This window comes from Chinchilla lanigera, unplaced genomic scaffold (assembly GCF_000276665.1).
Source record: "Chinchilla lanigera isolate Chin_1 unplaced genomic scaffold, ChiLan1.0 scaffold00025, whole genome shotgun sequence".
Taxonomy (NCBI): domain Eukaryota; kingdom Metazoa; phylum Chordata; class Mammalia; order Rodentia; family Chinchillidae; genus Chinchilla; species Chinchilla lanigera.
The window spans coordinates 18,483,216-18,507,010 of NW_004955426.1; the positions used below are offsets into that span (position 1 = coordinate 18,483,216).

A 23,795-nucleotide genomic window follows, 5' to 3' on the forward strand; every position below is an offset into this window, starting at 1 on the left:
TCCAGAATTCAGTCAAAATATTTTAAGGGTGCCATGAAACAAATGCAAACTCTTACCTCCTTCCATGAATCTTGGTGGGACCTCCAAGATGATATGGGGAAATGCTAGATGTCAAATACACCGAGTACATGTGCCTTGAAGTTGAAGAATGAATTCTAAGGAACAATAGCGGTTAAGAGTGGGAAAATTTACTGTAGAAAAAGAATGGGGAATAGGGATGGGATAATGGGAATAGGAATAGGAATAGCTCCTGAGAGACAGGAGGGGTCCTGAATGGGTTGCCTGGTAATTTAAAAATTTGTACCCAAGGCTCAGAAAAAATCCAAGGGGATTCATTGAACATGGATAATTTGTAATTTGAGATAATTTGTACAGGTGTATGCACTTGAATATGAGAAACTGCCCAAGTAGAAAGTCATCTGCATGTCAGAACTTCAGGTAACTGAGAGTCTGCAAAGTGACAGGATTCAGATTAAATCAGTCAAAAAAAAAAAAAAAAAAAAAAAAAAAAAAGAAAAAAAAAAAAAAAAAAAAAAAAAAACAGATTAAATCAGTCCTCACTATTTTTGCCAGGAAGGTGGAAAAGCTAACAAGAACAAAAAGACTGAAGTATATTTTTGTAGGTTGGATAAAGAGCGAAGAAGGAGTTATCACCAATTGAATAGGAATGACGTCAATCTGATGAAATAATTTTCTCCATTAATGTGCGGGTGAAATTTGATGTTACAACATAATCACTGAAAATATGAGAGGGCAATTGTCAAGAATTTTCCTTGTGTTTTCCTCATGGTATTCTATTCTCTTTTACTCCCATGCATCAGCTATCCAAGATTTAATTCTTTTTTTTTTTTTTTTTTTTTTGCTTTTTTTGGTTTTTCTCCGGTACCGGGAACCGAACTCACGACCTTGAGCTTGCCAGGCAGGCGCTTTGCCACTGAGCTAAATCCCCAGCCCCCAAGATTTAATTCTAAGTGGAATGTATTGGTTGGAAAATAATAAAAATACTATCTCATAAATTTGCATATTATAGTAATAGAAAATTTCCTTAACACTTTTAGTTTCTGTTCATAGCATAAAAGATAATGTACTGATTTTTTTAGAAAAAATGTGTACAGCAATTCTCATTAGCAAGAAAATAATCAAGAATTAAATTTGAATGATGAGGTGCTGGTAAATCAACACACTAAAACTATTTACAAATGGTATTTAGGAGTTTTGGCCTGTTATATTGCTTGTATAAGCAGAAATCCAACATGATAATACCTGAATGTTCTGAAAATTATGATTTTAAAACTATCCATGTGAATTTATATATACATATATACATGTAAATTCTTTCTGAAGTACCTCTTTTTTCCCTTTTGCTTCATTATTTCTCTTCTAAATTTTGTTTCATAGTAATCTTTGTATTTTTTGGATTTATCATTGGTAAAATAAAATTTTAAGTTCCTATACACTGTTTTTAAAGAATGAAATGTAGAACTGGAGAAAAAAATCCCTTATTAAAGAAAAAACTTTTTATGGAGTTTGTATTTTAATGGTTTAATGCTGGTTTAATTTAGAGCACAAAATGTTCAACATCTGATATAAAAATATTAGAAAAATTACTTGTATGAGATGTGCTTAAAATCTGGTGTATTTTTGTCCTGCTAATGTTGCTGTTAATCTTAGGACATTTGATTGTTGTAACATTATGGCCGGAACACACTAACTTGGGTCAAATCATATCCCAAACAAATGAATGTCTCATACAATAGCATCTGGCTGTAGAATACCATAGTCTTTGACACACTGTAGATGTTTAAAAGGGTTGCTGAATTGAACAACAAGAGCACCAGGCTGTGGGCCCAACATTTTTAGAGCCTGGGTAGGTAATACATTAAGATACTAATGATTATTAATCATTGTTAAAGATTATTCTTATCTCATTATTTATGGTAGCATCGATGATCAATGTATTAAATACATTCCTTCCAGTACAAGCCTCTGTGCTCCCTCCTTGCTGCTCTTCTTATCTTCAAAGTCCTGTGCCTTGTGCAGCTCTCTTATGGCTCCCAGTATTTTTATTACTCCCTGATTGACCCCGTCTGTCCTTATTCTCTGTAGTTCTCAATACTGGAATTTCAGGAGGAGGCTGATAGCTGTTATGGGAAGACGCAGGTGGCAGAGGTGAGCTCCTGCTCTCCTTGACCCATGGGAGGAGGAAGAATAGTGAACACGTTCTTGTCTCAAGCTTACTAGGAAATACCTGAGGCTGAGAAACCAGAGCTAGTATTAAGGTGATTGCCAAAATAGTTCCCCTAGGGAGGCCACTGTTAACAAACAAACATTATAAAATGAGGTCTGCTGTAATCAAGCAGTAGATGATTCGAAGCAAATTACACATGGGCCATATTGTTTGTAGTTCTGAATTTACTTATTCATTCCATAAGCTTTTATTGAACATTTACCTGGTATATTTTTTTCCAGGCATCGAAGAAATTGTCCTAAGAAGAGGTGTTGTTTATTAAGTTCCTACAGGATACCATATTTAGCTTTTGCTTTTTCTTACCTCTCCTACAACACCAGGACAATGTCTCCACTTTAAAAAGAATTGCCTGGCACAGTGGCATGTGCCTGTAATCCTAGTACTCTGGAGGGGAATTGCAAATTTGAACCCAGCCTGGGCAACTTAGTGAGACCCTGTCTCAAAATAGAAAAAATATAATAAAAGGGGCTGGGGATGTAGCTCAGTGGGAAGGCCCCATGGAGAGAGAGTGAGAGAGGGGGGAAAAGAGTATGAAAAGGAGAGAAAGGGAAGAAACTGAAGGTCAGAAGCAGGTTGGATGATAACCTGCATACTTGCTTGTGAGGTGTGTAAATGCGTGATCTTTCTACATTACTCTCCACTCTGCTTTGGAGGCTGGATCCCAACTCAGACTTCTTTTTTTTTTTTTTTTGGTTTTTCTCCGGTACCGGGAACCGAACTCACGATCTTGCGCTTGCCAGGCAGGCGCTTTTGCTGCTGAGCTAAATCCCCAGCCCCAACTCAGACTTCTTTGCTCCTTATAAATAGAAATATATTTCAGTGTGATCTTGAACTCTAGGAATGCTGCTGAAACGCAGATGGGAGAGCAGAATATTTCTGAGGCTTAGGGCTGTTGCTGAAGGTTACAGGAGAAAGTAGAGCCCTGAGCATGCTGCCCTAAACAAATTGCTCTAAGATTCCATTTCATATATGTATGTGCCTTCTCAAATCTTGTTTTTGGAAGAACACAGTGTTCAAAAGAAAAACAAACAGTATTACAGTGCATGAAGCTGAGGCACATACACTTGGTTTTCGATGTAATGTCTGGTTTTGTAATGTGATAATCTACATTAAGTAACTTGTCTGTAAATGTATACTGCACATGCTTGCATTTCTTACAGCAGTACTGACGTTAAATCACAAACCAGCAATACATTTTTCTGGAGTCTTTCTAGTGCTACTTCGCCTCAGAACATCTTCAAACAAATGAAAATAAGACTAGTGGATGGAAATCGAAGAGGACAGTAGCACAGAAGCCTTCTCAATGGCCACATTTAATTGCGGTTTCTGATGAAAATGAATCATAAATCTCAACAAAAAATACATAATTGCTATTATTTGTAGTACTGGCAAAAAAATGTAGATTTGTGTAATAGAGAAAAAGGGCTCAATTATTAGAGTCCCTGCAAGGAAAGCTAAAACCTAGAGGCAAAGGTTTAATTCAATTGTTTGTGTCCATTGATTTTTTTTCCTCCCATTTATTGAGTAGTTCCCCCTGAAACATCAACTCTGTGTTAAAAATGAGAATCTCAACACTCAATTACAGAAACGTGTTTGGCTATTTGTAATGTCTTTTCATCTTTTCTGCCTCTAGGGGGAAGTGTGTTTTCAATATTTCTGTCCCCAGAAAGTATTTTCTCGCGGGCCACATGAGTCACAGGGGTGATCTTTAGTGTGACTTCAGAGCCAGCCAGACAGGGAGAAAGAGGCCCTTTGAAAATCTGATGCATGCTTACTTTTGAGGTTCCAGGATTCTGAGGGAGAAGAGCTACAGAAACTGTTACAAATGGTGGAGAAAACTTCATTCTGATAGATTTCTACTACATTTCAAAGAATCATGTGTTAGTTTCTGTGTGTGGTGTTGCTTTTCCTGGTAGTAGCAGAGTAGCATGGCCACAAATTTCACCTCACACAGCTGGAAACTAAGCTGCTGACTACTTTCTAGAGAACTTGCCTCTCCATTTTAGTAGCTTAAAGTAAAAAACAAAACAAAACAAAAAAGCAGAAAAAATTCATGGTTTGAGAATGTTGGTGAAAACATTTCTAAATTCTATGGAAGGTCTATGACTTTCTGTGTTATCACATGAGTGTTGTCCTTCTGGGTTTCAATTGCCTAATTTGATTTTGTAGCATTTCTCCATAATTTTGTTTTTTGTTTACATTCAACAGTTGAAGCCAGAAAGGATGTACCCAGTGAAAAGATTTGTGGGTTTTTTTGAATGTGGAAAGGGCTTTTTTTTTCTTCATTTCATGTTTTACAATATTGGAAGTATTTAGAAGTTGAATTCAAGAGATATTATTTCTACTTTCCCTCTTCCTTCTTTTGCTTTAACTTTTTGTTTTTTTTGTTTGAGAAAGGGTCTCACTGTGTAGTTCAGGCTGGCCTTGAACTCCCTGTGGCCTCGAAATTGTGGTGATCCTCTTGCCTCAGACTCCTCAGTGCTGGGATTACAGGTGTGCAACACTATGTCCACCTATTGCTTTAACTAATTAAAGTGTTACAGAAGTTTTATTAAAAAATGATGCTATTTTCAGCTTCAGTCTGCCAGGTAGCCTGAATACCCAGCTAAATATAAAATAAAATTTTGATGAAAAGAATGTTATTACTTAAAGTGCCAGTTAGCTTTGTCCACAGCCCTCTTTTACTTGGTATATAGTAGGTACTACATGGTTTGTTTGTAACCTAATCTTATTTAAAAATATTCTCAGGACACAAAGCAGTACTTGTATATATCATTCACGCTCTTTGGGCCTCAGTTCTTTAACTAGAGAATGCAAGATGTTAGGCTTGGTGATTTCTTTCTTCCTTTCTTCTTTTCTATTCTCTCTGTCTCTGTCTCTGTCTCTGTCTTTCTCTCTCTATGTCTCTGGATTGAACCCAGGACCTTCACTGAGCTACACTTCCCAGACCCTTTTACTTTTTTTTTAAAAATTTTAAGACAGCCTTGCTGTGACTAATTTGCCCAAGCTGGGATTGAACTTATGATCCTTTTGCCTCAGCCTCCCAGAGGGCTGAGATTACAGGTGTGTGCTACCAGGCCTGGTGTGGGTGATTTCTTAAATCTTTAACTCCAAAACTGCAGAATGCCATGCTATTTGCACAAATTTTCAGTTGGCTGCAAAACATTTGTTTTAATGAAATTAAACAAATCCGTACATTAATATCCATATGCTACTTGGTGAGCCTTTTTACAATCTTCTGCCTGTTTACATTTGAAATTTTTCTTTAAAATTCTACTTTCTGCTCTTGGCAATTTTAAAGGCGCGCTTCGAGCAGGGGCAAGGTCTCCAACCCTGGCTTTTCTCCTACTGTTTAGTTTGGGGCCTCTTCCCTGCCACTCTGCGTCCTGTCGGTGCTCGTCCGGGACAAGCTGGAAGTTGAGAGCGCCTATCCAAAGGCCAGGAGGCGGCTACGAGGGACGCTTACCCTAACGTAATCACACTGCCCTGCTGTTGACCCGTGGGCGAGGCTGGGCAGCGCCTGAGATGTGAGTGGCATTCACGCCCAGTGCCACTGAAACCCCAGACTCTCTGAGTAAGCCCACACCACACACGGCAGAATCGTATCTCCGTTGGCTGCGGCTCCCAGACAGTGGGCATAGCCGGCAGTAATAGGAAACCTTGGTCTTTCAGGTCTCCTGGCAACTAGCTAAAATCCATTAAGACTCTTGGAATTCAGGATTTAGCTGTTGTCCTGTTGTCTTGTAAAAAAAAAGTCACTATAACTATGGTCTTATAGACAACGCCTGCCCTCCTACGACTTCAAGGAGGAGTTAATTGCTGTGAAGCACAAAATCTCAATTTCCAGTGTACATGGAATTAAATTTTATTATAGATGCCACTTCCGCTAATGGTTAGCAGCTCTAGTTAAATGAACGAAAGTTCTCCCAAGAGTTAGAATCTCCTACTTACAGTGAAAATTTAGGGATTACACAGCATAATCTGAAATCTAAATGACCCAGAGAATGAAATGTTACCCGTAATTACATGTACGATGCCAGAAAGCGCGACAAGCAGAGTGCTGTTAACGGCGAGGAGGGCTGCTGCCCGAGATTGCCACATCTCCGGAAACCTCAGTTTGCCTTTTCAGGGTCACAAAGGACAGCTGGGGCGATTTAGGGCTGGGTGGGGGTGGCTTGGGGGAGGGTGGGAGCAGCTCCCAGGGTAGTGGAAAGAGCCGGTGCGAGTTTCCGCCGTAAGAGGGCGTAGGTTTAAGACGAACAAATCTGTGAACCCGGACGGCCAAATGAAAGGACATTTTGAAACATTTTCAATTTGTTTTAATTTGCGGGTTTTAAGCGTCAGAATTTTCTTGTGCAATGGAGCACATCTGCGTTGCACATAACTTCTGTGTGTTACCACGTACAGAGGGTGCAGTTCCTTTTTGAGCTGCCCTGCTGCGCGGATAACTCTGGCGATGCTCGTCTGGCGCTGGACGTCTCCGCGGCGGTTTCCACCTCGTCTCCGCTGCCGTTGTGGCGGTGACCAGGGGGAGGACGGAGCCTCCGAGGCAGGACCTTTCCTGGCGTCGCAGAATCTCTGGCAGCGTGACTTGCGGTGCCCGGAGGCGGAAGAAGCTCTTGGATCTCCCAGTGCCCAGGCGGACTCTCCGGGGAACGTTTTGGGGAGATAGTGTTTTCATTTGCTAGGTTAGCAAACAAAGCCCCGAGGACGAGTTGGAGATGCGTTTCAAGCTTTCTGATACCTCCAGAAGCCGAAACATTCGCTCGCCTTTGGGAGCAACAAGTTTCCCCTTTCCCCTTCCGCGAGCCCGCGGGGGGTCTGTGAGCAGGGACACAGCGGCCCCGGCGCCGCTGCACCTCCAGGGCGAACCGCGCGGCCCAGACGGTGGGGGCTGGCGCAGAGCCGGGGCCACGCAGGGCTGCGGGAGTCCTGGGTCCCTGTTCCCCGACCCTGAGCCGGGGACCAGGAAAGTCAGGTGCCCAGTCAATCCGTGCGGCGGCAGTGCCTGCGGCCAGAGCACGAACGAGGTGAGACCGGCGGGACCTATGGAGTTTTGCTCGGAGAGTAGCAATTTAGACAACTACTGCCTTTCCCCAGTCCTACCTCCTGCCCCCAAGGTGTGTGTCCTCGCATGTGTGAGCGTGTGTGCCCGCGCGGTTCTTTACTTTCAAACACACTTCCTTTTTTAAAGCCCAGCGCTGGAGAGTGCAGGGCCAGGGAGAGGCGGGGACCCTGGAGGCGCGCGGTGCAGTGCCGGCTCTGGCGGGCGGGCGCAGACGTGGGCGGTGGCCGCTTTAAGGCAAGGCAGAGGGGCAGGGCAGGCGGGTAGTGGGGGTTAGGGACCAGGAAGCTGTGGGCCGGGAAGGGGTGCGGGGAGGAGCCCTGAGGTAAGAATGTTAATGAGAGGCTCCCCCAGCCCAGCCCCCACCCCTCCCCACCCCCACCCACCCCACCCGCTGGAACACAAGCCGGGCCTCGGCGCGCCTTGTGTGGTAACGCGCTGCGCTCCGCCGCTGCCACGCTATTTAAACGCGGGCCATGGATCCGGGAACCCGCGCGAATCAATGAGATCAAACGCGAAGGAGATGCACCGTCAATTACAAACACTTGGACAAGTCTTTTTTTTTCTTTTGCAAATGCGCTTTCAAAGGCAATCTTAGCAACGCCCAAATAAGAAGCCACCTCTAAGCCAAACAGCATATGTATAAAGGAAGGGCGAATATATATTTATAATAGTATATATGTATATTACAGACGCACAGGTTTACTATACTGGTGAACTTTTTCTTTTTCTTTTTTTAATGCTAGCGACATTGCAGAGGATTCTTCCTATCTTTTGGCGTTAGTGAAGGGGGCACTCTGTTTTCTTAGGGCGCCCAAGGGGACGCAGGGACCTCGGAAAGGAGAGTGGGGAGGAAGGCGGCAGGGTGCGTGGGGGGCGGAGGGCGAGCGGGCGGCGAGGGCGAGCGCCGAGTGGCCGCACCATGCCGTCCCCGCTGCTGGTGCTCACTTTCTCCGCTCACGTCCTGCTCGGCTGCGCGCTGCTGGCGGGCGGCACGGGCGGCGGTGATGGAGGCGGCGGGGGCGCGGGCCCGGGCGGCGGGCGCCGGGAGAGAGAAGCGCTGCCGCCCCAGAAGATCGAGGTGCTGGTGCTGTTGCCCCAGGACGACTCTTACTTGTTCTCGCTGGCCCGCGTGCGGCCGGCCATTGAGTACGCTCTCCGCAGCGTGGAGGGCAACGGGACCGGCCGGCGGCTTCTGCCCCCAGGCACTCGCTTCCAGGTGGCCTACGAAGACTCGGACTGCGGCAACCGTGCGCTCTTCAGCCTGGTGGACCGCGTGGCGGCGGCGCGGGGCACCAAGCCCGACCTCATCCTGGGGCCGGTGTGCGAGTACGCAGCGGCGCCGGTGGCCCGGCTGGCGTCGCACTGGGACCTGCCCATGCTGTCGGCGGGAGCCCTGGCCGCCGGCTTCCAGCACAAGGACACTGAGTACTCGCACCTTACGCGCGTGGCGCCTGCCTATGCCAAGATGGGCGAGATGATGCTCGCCCTGTTCCGCCACCACCAATGGAGCCGTGCCGTGCTGGTCTACAGCGACGACAAGCTGGAGCGCAACTGCTACTTCACTCTCGAGGGGGTCCACGAGGTTTTCCAGGAGGAGGGTTTGCACACGTCCGCCTACAGTTTCGACGAGACCAAAGACTTGGACCTGGACGACATCGTGGGCTACATCCAGGCCAGTGAGAGAGGTGAGCAGGAGCGCGCCCCGACCCCTGGCCCTAACCCAGCCGCTCTCAGCGGTCCTCTGCGCCCCACTGCCCCCGCGGCGTTGAGGCCGGGAGGGCGCATGCCGGGTCTCGCTCAGGTTGCGCTGCCTGACCGCGAGCTCGGAGGAAGGGTCTCGGTGGAGGAGGTACCTAGAGGGTCCTGGGGAGGTGGAGGGCCCTGGGCGAAGGGATGTCTGAGCCCGCCGCTCTCACGTGCCCACCTCTGACAGGTGCTGTCAAACCTAACCCCCCCCCCCCACTCCTGCTTCACCAGCGCGGGGCTCACAATCAGGGGCGCACGGCCAGTGCCTTGCTCCAAGATCTGAAGCGCGCCAGTGCCAAAAGAACTTGTGGCCCAGCCCATTCCCGACGCGCGCCCATTCGTAGCGCAGAAGCCTCTGCGGACGCGCTACAGCCGCGTGCCGCCACTAGGCTCGTTCTGGCCTCCTGGTTTCCCTGGCTGCTCTTGCCACAGACCCTAGGTTTCTTTTAAAGGCTCATTGTATCACTCTTCTCATTCCTTCCATGGCTCCTGTAGTTATAAACAAGCTTCTGTGCTTTCCACAAAAATGCCTCGCTGTGTTTGGACTCAGGCGACACCCTTGTGCGTTTGTCAGGGCAGGCTGCAAAGCTCCCAGAGCTAGGCTTTGCGGGGTGGGGTGGGGTGGGGGAAGGCTTGGAATCTCTTTTCCACCTGCGGGTCCCCCTCGCATTTTCTCTGGGAGTCTTTAGGAATTTGAATTAATTCTCAACCTGGCCAAGAGCACAGTGCTGCGTTGGGTTGGTGGCTAACGCTACGGGAAGAGGTTGGTCGCGGGTAGGTAATAGGGAAGCCTCCGGTGCAGCTCATTTTACTGGAGGGTAGACTGCACGAAGGCGGGCTGAAACCCTAGCACAGTACTTGTCCCTCCTCGATGGAGTCGCGATTGGGGTGATCAGACCTCAGGGAATCCCGCCTCTGCTTTTCCTCCGTGCGCACGCGCCTGGAATGCCCGCGGTGGAACCCGGGGAAAGCTTCCCCGACCCTGGTGCCTGCCGGCTGAGACTCAGCGGAAGCCGGGCTGAGCCAGGCGAACGGTTTACCCATGACTTGGCATAGCCGAGCACTAGCGGTAGGGGACAGCGCAACCCAAGGCCGGGAGCCTCAGAAACAGGTGAGACTGGGCTGCAGCCTTCACCCTTCCCAACTTGGCCACCTGCAACTCTCCTGAACACACCCAAGAGAGTGAAGAGGCAGGGCGTTTTGACCATGGGATACAAGTTGGTTCTGAGCTCATGAACTCCCGGTTGTCTGCACGGAATACCTGCCAGTTAAGCTGGTTGTGAAAAAGGGCGTTGGTATCCAATGGCGGCTGTCAAGTCGCCAGCCTCGGGCTACCTCGCTCTGCACTCCCAGTCCCCAGAGTTCCGCAGCATCCTCCAGACCTCGAGCTGTTCTGGGTCTCCGGAACCTGTTCCTTCAGCTCGGGTCTTTGGAGGATCGCTTGGGATGGGGCTATGGCCCCTACTGTGAGATCCGTGGTTGCAGAAACATCCGCACTTCCATTGCCCTGTTAGTCCCAGGGGCTTCAGCTCACTTGGCCTAGGATACAAGGCTAAGGGTATCTGTCTGTCCAGATGATGACAGATGGAGGCCAAAGGTCCTCTCAGCCTCACAATGGGGGTCAAGGGACATGAGGGCGGCAGAGCTCTGGCGGGCCTGGGGCTGGTGTGCCGCAGGCTTCGGAGGATTTGAGCTGCGTTCTGTTTCTTTCTCTCTCTCTGTCTCTCTGTCTCTCTGTCTCTCTGTCTCTGTCTGTCTCTCTCTCTCTCTTTCTTTCTTTCTCCTCAAGGCCTTCTAGATGTTCCCAAGTCTCTTTGCTTATTTTTTTTCCATCCAACTTTGAATCTAGTGGTGAAAGTTTGCTGGGCTGTTTATATTTTACTTGTTTTACACTTTTATGATTCTTGGTCTAAAACACGTTTCCAATGGTGATCTGGCAGATATTCAGAAAGGAAACAAAACAGTTTCTCCCCTACACCGCACGTGCCTGCCCTCCAATTATTTACTCTTAGGAATGTTGCTTGGTGACAAACTTTCTCAGAGGATCTTCTAGGAACACACTGAGTCTTTACTTCATAGTAAGCAGTTAATGTGTTAGACGAGGGTTTAGTATATGCTTTCCATGGAGTTCACAGCTGAGTTACTCACCAGCTGGTGGATCTTGGGCTGCTGTTGAACTCAGGTACCTTGGGCTTTTCATGTAAAGTAGTATAGTGGGAACACTCAAGGAGCTAACCCATGGAATGTGCTGACACAGTGTCAGAGCCATCCCAAGGGCTCAGTGAATAAATGCGCTGTTTCACTGTAGGGGTGGTATGTGTATGTGTATCACCCCTTTTTCCTAGGGGAGACTGTCCATAGGAAGGAAACCTGGGCTGTAAAGCAGATGCCCCTGGAGCTCTGTGGCCTGTGCAATCTGCTGAATGTCTCTGGGCCCAAATTTCCTCCTCTGTGAAACACTCAGGGAGATAAGGCCTCTTCAAGCTGATGTTCAGTGACCCTGATTTTTGCTCACCCAAGTGTAAAAATGTAACTGACAGCATTTCTGCCTTTGAAAATTCCTTCTTAGTTACCATGAACTGGAGCATGCTTCAGTCTTCTTTTGGAGAGAACATTTTTCGCATTTTTTGTTTTCAGGTCATCTTTAAAACCAAATTATGTGTGTTTGAATCTCTTCCCTGGTAAAAACTGATCACATCTCAAATACAGTAATAGTGTGACTAAATTTTCATTTGGTGACGTGCTGTACTGCAGAAAAAAACTAAGGGGCATTAATTATTCTTTCACCTTAGGGATTTATCCTCTAAGTCAGTAATTTAACCATGTTTTCCCTTTCAGGTCTTTAGCTAAGATCACTGAAGTACACACACCTGAGATTACATTTTAAAAAAATAATGATCTTCAGTTAAAAATGGGTTCACAGCTGACAACTGCCCTCAGTATTCTTCAATATTTTTATTTATTTTTTCTCAGTATTTTTAAAAAGACAATGTAGAATTAGATTTTTTTTCAAGCTATAAAAGCCAGTAATTGTTGCATTTATATGTGTTATGAGGTGCAGAACTAGAAGTGTTCTATTCATGGTTTTGTATGAATTATAGTTATTCTTTAAGCTAACATGTCATTAATCTTGTCCTGCATAATGACTAGAGACACTGGTTTTTAAGAGTCATTTATTTTTGATAGTCTAGAGTAAAGGAAAGAGTGGTACATGACTGAGTGGTTGATCAGCAGAATTTTAAGGGAGAGAACCCATGATAAGTGTAAAATAGCCAGAGCACAGCAGTGGAAAATAGCACTGTAGGCATCAGGGTAAAAATTCCAAAGGCTTTTGGAGTAGATAGAGTTTTGTGAACAACAAAAATAAAGGTATACTCTCTCTTTACAAATGATATCAATTGCTATGTAAGTAGAAGGAGCCAGAGAAATCTTTCTTTGGACAAAATTAGAATTTATTTTTATCAAAATTAATTATATAACCACATAAAGTTAGGAAATAACACAAGTCTTATTAGGAAAATCTTTGTCTTCAACTCCCCATTTCTTACTTTGTAGAGGCAACAATCCTCAACTTTTGTAGCTGTTTCTGCAGATATTTGCCTCTAGAGCTGGTCTTCTATTTGTCTTTTTATTTCTAACGTGCTACATTTGATATTTTCAGTTTCAGGTCTTATCTCTTGGTATCCCAAAGGAAGATGATGATCGAGTTCTCTTCTACTGTCTATCAACCACACATGGAAACCTGCCTTCTGATATGGCTGTGTTAAAATTTTTGTTTAGCTTGTATTGTGTCAATATTATTATTATTTTAAAATGCTATTCATAGTTGAGCCATGCAGGCTACTCTGATGACACTTTCTTTGTTGCACTAGTTTCCCTTTTTGTTTGTTTGCTAAGTTTCACATGGATTTATAGTTAAAGTATCTAATGCTCTGTTTTGAGCTGCTCTAGTTTAGTTGTTTTCAAAGTACACTGTATAGTTATCATTCTGGGCTCATTCTTTAGTGTTTTCCTGGGACTCCTATCATCTCTCTCTTAAATTAGGTCCCTATGTGTTTCTTTCTTTATGCCTTTGCTTTTGTGGAGCATATCCTCCAGGAGACTTTCAAAAAAGGATGAATGAAAGCTAAATTTTGTTCCCTTCAGGGCTGGTAATATCTTCTTACTAATTATAGCATTCTAAATTGGAAATCATTTTTTCTCAGAATTTGACAGTATTGCTCCATCATCTTCCAAATTCCAAAGTTACTACTTGGAAACTTGAATTTATGAGGATTTTGGGTGTATTATTTGTGATCCCACCCTTCTGGAAAGTTTTAAAATCTTCTTGTTCTCACTGTTTCAGTACTGTATGATGACAGACCTCGGTGCTGGTACTTTGCCTTATGCTCTTTGCAGGCCCCTTCTTTCCAGAAGCCCATGTCTTTTAATTCTGGGAAAATCCCTTCAGTGATGATTTTACCTCCTCCTTTCATCTGTTTTCTCTTCCTAGGTTTTTTTTTTTGTGTACTGTATTTCTTCAATTGATCCTCTCTTTTTTTTTTATTATCTTCTGTTTACCACTTTAAACATCTTCTTCCTTGGGGATTTCTTTGACCACTTCCAAAATTACTACTCAGCTTTTGGACATCACATTTCAGTTTGCAGGACACAGCACGCTCTGTTTTGTTTCCAAGCAGAAGCATTCTTTTTTCTCTTCTAAGTTAGACTTAAATGGAACACGGCTGCAGGAGTAGATGGTGAGTGTGAAAATATACTTTTATTGTTGCTGAAACCAGTTGGAAAATATGACTTGGATATGTTGTCAACAGGACTTGTTTATTGTTATTTCCTCCCAGAGTTAGGCAAGCGCAGCCACTAAATCAGATAGTATCTTTCAGCTGGGGGCCCCTCATCCAGAGTGGAAAAAAGTAGCTCTTAAAGTGTACTCTTTGCATGTGCAGTATGATCTAAAAATACACTAAATGTTTAATTAAGAAATGGTTACAGTACAAGACGTATTGCCATCAATCTCCCTCAGACACTCCCCAAACACACTTAGCCCATCATCCTTGCTGGTTTCCAAAAGTTCCAAAAGTTCTGGAAGTCTTCTTTTGTAAAGTGTCTTTGGTTGTGCTGTGGTGGGTACCTCAATGTCCCTAATCAATTAAAAAAGTTTACCTTTCATGGTCATTCTCACTTCAGGGAAGTCAGGGTGCCAGATCCAGTGAAGAAGGTGTATGAGGACACGCTGTGATGTTTTTACAAGCCTGTCATTTTTTTGGATGGCACTTGGCAGCAGCATTGACTGTATTTTTGATCACAACACAGAGGGACACTCACAAAAGAGAGCTTCCACATCTGCTTCAGAAAGTGGCAAGAACGTGGGATAATTGTATCCAAGTGATAGGGAGTGTTTTGAGGGGTGTTCTGGTTTATGTCTAGATGTCCACCCAAAGCCTCATGCAGTCATAAGACTTTTTCAGAGGTGGCTGAATCTAGAGTGTGTGATGCTGGGATTAAGGGTGTGTGATCAGCTCACTGATTGGTTAGGCACCGAGCTAATCCCAGCAGCATGGATAAAGTATAAAAGGGACAGAAAGATGCTATTAAGCTCAGCTGTTGCTTTTACTGTCTTCCACCATCATGAATTGTTACCCCTGTACCAAGTAACACCCTGTCTTGGAGCCAGCCAGTTATGGACTGAAACCTCTATAAACTGTGAGCTAAATAAACCTTTCCTGCTTTAACTGAGTGACTGCAAGAACGTACTGCAGAAGTGAGAAGGCCTTGATAGAGGACAGTGGGGCAGCACATGGGGAAGGATGGCAGGGAACACCACAAGTTAAAAGAGGGGGACAAGCCAGGGACAGTGGCTCATTCCTATAATCTTCCACTCAGGAGGCTGAGGCAGGAGGATTGTTGAGAGTTTGAGGCCAATCTGGGCTATATATTGAGTTCAGTCTGAACTGCATAGCAAGACCTGTCTCAAAACAAACAAACAAAAAAAAGAGCAAGACAAAGAAAAGTATAACCAGAAATTTAGCATTACACCAGCATTACCTCTTTTAGAAGTTTAACAGTTTGACCCCAAATTAGTATTTATATACTCAGATACACTTGGGTACAACAGAAGCTGTCTAGACTGCCACTTATGCAGTTTGCAAGATTAGTCCATTGTGTCTTTCTGTCAGTTTTACTGACAGTGGGTGGGTACTGGCAGCTAGTAGAGTTTTCCAGTACATGCCACACACAAGATTTCATCTTCTCCACATGGCTTTCAAGAGTTGTATTATTCTACCTGTAGTTATTATTGTAAGTATTTAATTCAATTAGCTACTGTGTAAACTGTTGAAACATTAGCAGGAAGAGGAAGCTATTTCATTGAAAAACCATCTTAAACCATTTGATAAGTTGTATAAAGGCAAGTTACTAAAAAATGCTTGCTGTTCAATTAGGTATGAACGAGATAACTGTAAAAGATTGGGAGCACCATACAAATCTGGAATTCTGCACTCTACTTTGCCAGTGTTATTAATTACTAGATGATGAATTTGGTTTATTCAAGACAGTGCTCTGTCTGTGAACTTGGAAATCAGGATTTCCATTTGAACATAAACCCCACAGTCAACACAAAGTATGAGATAAAATAATCAAAGTGTGCTCAGACAGATGGTACTGTGACACTCTTGCTCAGTCTAAGTGGGGACTACTCATGTTTTAAGATGGAATGCATCCATCAGAAGGGTTTGGTGATGATGGTGGTGATGGGGAGAGAAGGAGCTGGATCAGAATGTAAAAAGAAGAGAAGCCCCACAGAAGCCAGTTTTGAACAGAGCCTGTCTGGGACCTAGTGAAGGTGGTGCTCTGGCTCTGAGCCACAGCCTATGCAGTCCTGGGCCGGGTACATCTCTCAGATAAATATTTAGGGTTATCAATGCCTGGTGTCTTCCAACACCTGAATCCTCCAGCGGACCTCCCGCATTTTGATTTCACCTTCACTAGCATTTTATTGTTTGTAATTTGGTCCCCTAGGTATCATACCCAGGGCATAGGGCGTGTTGACACAGATGTATTTATGAGTGCTATAGTCCCCATGGAACTCAAACAATCTGAAGTCCAGATTATCTGTAAGTATTTGATGTGGGTTATTGAGCATCTGCCCCGAAGCAGTGGCCCTGTTCCCTGTGTGCTGGCAAGAATCAAGTCATACATGTGAGGACTGAGAACTGGACTCTGGGTTATGAGCAGCTGATCAGAAAATGATGCGGGCTGTTTGATGGACAGCAGCCAGACTCGCTGGGTCCTCCTGGCGGTGACCACTCTTGGAATCCATGCTCTCCAAACATGTTCAGCCTTGGCCTCTTGTTTGTTGCTTTGTGGGACACCTTGGCTCTTTTTTAACTGAAGGAGCTAGAAATTGAATTAGAACTAACACAGGGGTCTAGGCCACAACGAATAATGCAGTGTTTCTTTGAGAGTTTCCTTATTAAGTCATCTTTAAATCTGATTATTTACCTCCAATATATAATGTACTATTAAAACTCAAACAACTCTGACTCCAATATTCACAGGCCTTTGAGAGGTTTTATATTGTTCAAAACATTTGTTCTTTGGGGCTACTACCCTGCACATCAAGCCCTCTTGTAGTATGAAATGTCAGAGTTGTGACCTAACACTCCCGGTTACTATGTGCCATAAATGGAATATCAGTAAGAGCCAAGCCTTCCATGCAGGTTACCAAAGACGCTCAGCCACAGCCTGCCGCTTGTTTTATGTCTTTCAGCAACTGTGCTTTTACAAAGAACATATATATTTTGGAGGGCTGGCATGCATGGTGATAACACAGTTGGCAGCACCCAGGCCTATGAGAGTCTCTTCTTTGCCCAGTGTGTAGGCAGAAAATACAGTGATCTGCTGTATAGCAAAGACAGCGGAGCCTGCAAACCATCAGCAGTGACTGGACAATGTCCAAGTCCCCGCTTTACTCCACTCTGTGTCATTCTTAGGTGGCAAGTGACAATCTCCTGGAGCTGCTTAAACCTCTCAGATCTGACAGTGTGGACATAAACTGAGAGAACACGGGTGACCTAACATCTTGTTATCTACTTCTTCTGTCTGTTGAGGAAACTTCAGCGTAGTATAGACCCTCATTGATTTGCTAGGACAGAAAGAGCCTATGACGCTCACTCACTGATTTGCCAGAGGATGTTTTCCCTAAAGCCTCTGAACTTGCTTTTTTAGAAAACATCCTGTTAAGTATGAAAAACAGTTGACAGTCTTCACTGTCTTATAGTAGGAATAATCTAGAGATTTATTTAATCTTTTTTTTTTGAGTCAGTGTTTCACTATGCAGTTCAGGCTGGTCTTGAACTCACTTTGTAGCCCAGGCTGGCCTCGAACTTGCAGTAATCCTCTGGCCACAGCCTCCTGAGTGTTGGGATTACAGGCATGCACCACCATGCCTGGCAAGATTTATTTAATTTTTAAAAATTTTATTTAAAAAAAATTTTTTTTTTGGTCCTGGGAATTGAACTCAGGACCTTGCGAGTGCTAGGCAGATGCTTGCACCTCTGAGCTACATCCCAGCCCAAAAACTTTATTTTGAAATAGTTTTCACACTTTTGGAAAAGATATAAAAAGATATAAAATACCTTTATATAGCCTTAACCGGATTTTTGCCATATTTGCCCTGACATTCTAAATCTTTTCCCTTTTTCCTCTCTTCTCGTCTATCTATCTATCATCTCTCTCTCTCTCATTTATCTATCATCTACCATCCATTTGTCCTTTTTATACCTATTTATTGATATGTGTATGCATACTCACAGGAATATGCTGATACACACAGAAAATGCTACCTTTTAATGAACCCTTTCAGAATACGTCCAGGGTTATGTTTTGTTACCCCTAACAATTTAAATGTGTGTCTGTTAAGAACAAGGATGTTCACTTATATAACCAGAGTGTAGGGGACAAAAATGAAGAACTTTAATGCACACACATTCTATATGTTTATAAACCTTAGTCAAATCCCACCATGGTCTCAATAATGTCCCTTACAACAAAAGTTTTATTTATTTATTTTAAGGTCCAGAATACAACTGTCACAAATTGCATGTAGGTTGCTCTTCTAAATCTCTTTCAGCCTAGGATTTTTTTTGTGTGTATCTGTCTTTGCTTTTCATGAAATTGACAAATTTATTATTTATTTAATCTTAAAATAAAGTTCAGAGGTTTATTTAGGTCATGGTTCTGGAAGCTGGGAAGTCTAAGATTGAGGGGTCACATTTGGTGAGGTCTTCTTGCTGTGTGGACTCTGCAGAATCACGGGCACTGCAAGCCATCGCATGCAGAAGGGGCACACACAGGACATAGAGCTAAACTGGCTTTTATAAATGATCTTTTCTCATGATAACAAAGTAATCCATTAGTACATAAATGGATTAATGCATTCATGAGGCAAGGCCTTCATAACTCAGTCAACCCCTAAATGCCCTACCTACTCTTACTTATTTTTAAATATAATTTTGTTATTAGTACATTTTCGCGGTACATGATTACATTCATCATGGGAGTTGGTACATATACATAACATGTCTTAATTATATTTTTAATCCCATTCCCCTTCTCTATCTCCTTCCCTCCATCTCTTGGTCACTTCTTTCACAAAAGTGCTACTCCCTGTTACCTATTATCTGTCTTTTATTTTGCTGTTTATTTTTAACTTTGAGTTTCTCTTGTAAGAGAAACCATGCAATATTTAAACTTGTGTGTCTGGTTTATTTCACTTAACATTATGGGAAAATGACCATTTTAAAGAGCATAGGCCAGCCAGAATGGCGGCATATGTCAGTAACCTCAGTAACTTGGGAGGCTGAAGCAGGGGGATCACAAGTGTGAGGCCAACCTGGGCAACAACAGAGACTCTGTCTCAAAAACTAAGAAGACAGGCTGGGGATGTGGTTCAGTGGTAGAGAGCCACAAAAAGAAGGGTGGTGGTGGCACACAGGTCAATTATTCTGTTGTTTCCTAAGCTGGGTTTGAAGCTGCTTCCTCCTGACTAATTTTGTGTTGCTTGTTGGGTGTTTCTGATCCTTGGTGTGTTGATGAGTGTGTTTTCCCACATGGCGATGTTAGTTCCAGCACTTGGTTGTGATGGCGTCTGGTAGCTTTCTGTATGGTAAAACTATGATCTTCTCCTTTACCTGTGGTTTCACTTTCTGAGGTTTTGGTTACCCATGGTCAACTATGGTCTGAAAAAATTCAATGGAAAATTCTAGAAGTAAGCAATTCATGAGTTTTAAATAACTGTTACTATAGTATATTGTTGTAGTTGTTCTTTTTATTATTAAATTTGTCAATCTCCTAGTCTGCCTAATATCTAAGCTAAACATTAGGATATGTATATATAGGAAAAACATGGTACATGGTACTATCCACAGTTCCAGGTGTTCACTGGGGGCTAGGAGAGTGTGCCGTGCAGATCAGGGGGATTGCTGTAATAGGCAGTTTGTGAGGAGACAATGCCCAGCTCTGTGTCAGTTGTCTCCCCCTGGCTCTGGTGTGCTTGCTGCCTGCTGTGGTGGGGTGTCTCATGTGTGCTCTTTGTTTCTCTCCCCAGTGGTGATCATGTGTGCCAGTGGGGACACCATCCGGAACATCATGCTGGCAGCACACAGACATGGCATGACCAGTGGAGACTACGCCTTCTTCAACATTGAGCTCTTCAACAGCTCTTCCTATGGTAACTCTGCTTCCAGCTTCCCCTCTCACTGCCAAGGTGTCTGTATCAGCTTTCTGCTGTGTGCAAGATACAAGGAGGGAAGGCTATTTTGGCTCATGGTTTCAGAGATTTCAGTCCATGGTTGCTTGGCCCTGTTGCTTTGAGCCTGTGATAGAAAAGTATATCATGGCAGAGGGCATGGTGGAGGAGACCTGTTCACCTTATGGTAGCTGGGAGGCAAAGAAAGTCAGTAAGGGGCTGGGATCCCCATCACTCTTCAAGGGCACCCTTCCAATGACCTAACTTCCTCTCAGTAGGCTTCGGCTTCTAAAGCTTCCACCCTTTTCTAGTACCACCATGGCCACCACAAAGCTTTCAACACATGGGCCTAGGGGGGACATTCAAGATCTGAATCAGAGCTGTATCAAAAAGGGATTATAAGGATGATTAAAAACTTGAGTTATGCCCAAAGATATGATTTCCATAAATATGATTTTGGAAATTTATGATTCTGAGCAGAACTATAAAAATGCTCTGTTCTGTGTTATGACAACATCTCATAATTCCTCAACGTTTTCTCCTTTGAGAACTTGATGAGAGCAAAACTATGCATCTGTGGTGTCAAGGTGCTTGTGGATCAACACAGCCCAGTCCCACACTCCAGATGGTTGAAATGCAGGTCCCGAAGACCCCTTGTCCAGTCCTTTTCCAACTGCAAGTTGCTACCACTGAGATGGACAGTCAAAATAATTTAAGTGAGATGTGGGTAGAATTTGAAATAGGATGGAGCAGATTATACCACAACAGGATAGAACATGTCAAAGTAGGTCACACTTGTTGCATGTACCAGTTCATAAAACCTTCATGTTAGCAATATAAAGATTGTGTGTGTGTGTGTGTGTGTATTTATGAACACTACGAATATGTTTATAATGGGTCACAATGTGAAATAAAAGTTATTACTGTAAATTGAGATAAAGACATTTGACAGCCACTCCTAATAGCCCCCCACTTCCTTTCTGATCACTATGCCTTAAGCCTCTCCTGTGCAGAATTTTGGGAGCCAGGACCATGGCATTTAATTCCTTATGATGGATCTGGAGAAGTTCCTAGGTCCCTGTGTTGGAGGGTGTTAAAGGAGGCCATCATGATCACCGGTCCAAAAATTTCCTTTTCAATGTGGTTAGGGCTTTCTCTAAAGTTCATTGTGAGGGCTTCAGAACATTTCCTCAAACCTGCACGCTGGCTGCTCAAAGTCGAGCAGCTCTCAGGGGATGTAAGTGTGCAGATCACAAATGACATGTTTATACTGAGCTCCACTTCCCAGTTCCTGCTGGCTGTATGTAGTTATACAGGATATAAACCTTCAAACATACACCCTGGTTTCCTGCCCTGATACCCTGGCTTACATAAGCAGTACTATTGTGTATACACAGATGATATAATGCACTTCCCATGGATATAAAGAAAAATTGGTAAAACTGCTTCCTGCAGTGGATGCAACTGGACATGTGAGGATTGCAGGATAATGCCCTACTTTGCCCTCCTTTTCGTGACAACAATCTTTTTCCCTCCCTATACACAACTGGTGTATTGGCAAGTGCATTTATAATGTGTATTTGTGTGCCTTGTGCATCTAGTGCCTAATGCAAACAATGGGTATTGGAATTCCTTCCATCCACAGATTTAGCTTGGATTAATTTTTTCCTATGGATTACAATACATGAGTATTGTATAAAATTTGGAAAACATAGGAAAGCATATGGAAGAAAATAAGTTATTATTCTATCACCCAGGTAAAAGCACACTGATAACTTAAGATGTATGTTATTCTCTTTTTATAAATGTATCTTACAAAAAAATATTTTTAATAGAATTATCATACTCTTTTTTGGTATAACTGTATAGTGTTTTTAATGTTTACATGCCATTTTTACTCAGTCTCTTTTTTTTTCAATATATATGTTGTTCGCAGCTTTTTTCTTTTAAGAACAGTGCTGCCCTGAGTAATCGTGTATGCACACACATGCATATCCACTCACATGTTTATACATATATGTTACCTATGAGATAAATTTTTAGAATTAAAATTGCTGGATCAAATGTTATGTACATTAAGTTTTGACAGGCACTGCTAAAATTCCTGATAAAGAGGTTTACCAATTTTTACTTTTGCAACAATACATGAGATTTTCTTATTTCCTACTTCCTGTCAAACTTGCAGAATCTTTCAAATTATTTTATTTATCTGAATTTCTTTTTATGTTCACCAACAGAGTTTTGCGGTTTGATTTTCTTAACCTATCTATTTTAAAGTTAGCTTCTAAATGTTAGAATATTAATATAAGATAAACTACTTTAAAATGAGGAATTTTATACCTGGTAGCATATTCATAATACTATGCAACCACCAGCTTTTACATCAATATTATTTGTAATTTACACATCATAACTATTGTATACTTACCAGTTAGAGCAGAATGGTTTGATACACATTTACAATGTGGGGTGACTGAATTAAGTGAATTGACATATCCATCACCTCATTTACTTGATTTTTAAAAATTGTGATATATTTAAAATTTACCTTAGTTATTTTGAAACATTTACATTCTGTACCATTTATATAGAGTTTATTCTTACAGAGGCATTTCATGGTTTTGGTTGTTCTTATGATCATGATCTTTCCCTGTTACATTTTCTAACTGTATAGAAATGTTCTGAGTTTTTTGTTTTGTAACAGTTTCACTTACTGCCACCTCTGTTCTAATAGTTTTTGTATAATTTTCACATAGCAATGACAATTTTTTCTTTTTTCTTGGATAATTAGACATCTTATTTCTTATTCTTTTCATGTTACATTGTCAAGAACCTCAAATTAATATTTATTTGGTAATAAAATGGGTAATAATATCTTTACTTTAATATCTGATTTCCTGTCTTGAAGTATATACTAAAGTATACTTTTATTCCTAGTATTTCAAGTGTGATTTTAAAAAATCTGGAATGAGTGCTTATTTTATCAAATGTATTTGACTGTTTTTATAAATTTCTTAAACTTAAGCTATCATAATACTCTTGTAATTAAGTGTACTTTATCATGATGATTGTTCAGATAAAGTGCTGAATTTAAGGTTTTAGTATTTGATTTAAGATTTGAATCTATATTCATGAGTGAGATTGGACAGTAGTTTTTTTACCTTGAGGTGATATTGCCTAATTTGAATGTCAAGTTTACACTATCTGTATAGAATTAATTGGGACAATTTCCATTGTTTTTGAACAATTGCTTTTGAACAATTTCCATGCTTTTGAACAATTGATATAACATGGGAATATACCTTGAATTATGGAAATGAATTCTGTATTTGGAATTCACTTCTTTTAGAGATAATTGTGGGGCAACTTTTAAAAAATCTTTTTATTTTGAAAGAATTATAGAATACTTGCAAAAGTGATATAGAGTTTATGTGCATGTTTTACCAAGATTCCTCAGTGTTAACAAGTTGAATAACCATAACCATGATAAAATTATCAAAACAAGGAAGTTAACATTGCTATACTACTACTAATAACCAACCTACAGGCCTTATTTCAAATTTATCACCTATCCTCTAATGTTCTTGTTTGTTCCAGAATCAGTCACAGCATCCCACACTGGCTCAGCTGCTGTGTCTCCTCCAGTTTGTGATAGTTGACACTTTTGATGCACTCATTGAGTAGCATGACATTCTGCTTGGATTTATCTGATTTATCCTGTTATAGGATGAGTTTCATTTTCTAACACAATTCTACAAAAATGATGCATCCTTCCTAGTATATAATGCAACTGTACAAAAGGAATATTTATATGACTTATTGTGGGTGATTTTGGACAATTTCTTCAAACTTACTTTCCCTCGAGTTCAGTTTTTCTGCCTCTTGAAAGTTTAATTGCACAGAATTATATGGTTATGTTTGCAGAGTAGTTAGTTTCTGACTGAATTCTTCTTAAGTTTAATTTGCAGAGTAGTTAGTTTCTGATTGAA

At 42.5% G+C, this 23,795-nt stretch overlaps 1 protein-coding gene across 2 annotated transcripts in view; it reads left to right on the forward strand.

Annotated features, from left to right (window-relative positions):
- Window positions 1-8,134: 8,134 nt before the first annotated feature.
- The window catches only part of Npr3 (natriuretic peptide receptor 3), a 67,950-nt gene continuing 52,289 nt past the window's right edge, over window positions 8,135-23,795 (forward strand). For both annotated transcript variants that reach the window (XM_005386161.2, XM_005386162.2), the window contains exons 1-2: window positions 8,135-9,001; window positions 19,666-19,788. In XM_005386161.2, coding sequence (XP_005386218.1) covers window positions 8,236-9,001; window positions 19,666-19,788 — 889 coding nt within the window. In that variant the 5' untranslated portion in view covers window positions 8,135-8,235. The remainder of the gene's footprint in view (window positions 9,002-19,665; window positions 19,789-23,795) is intronic.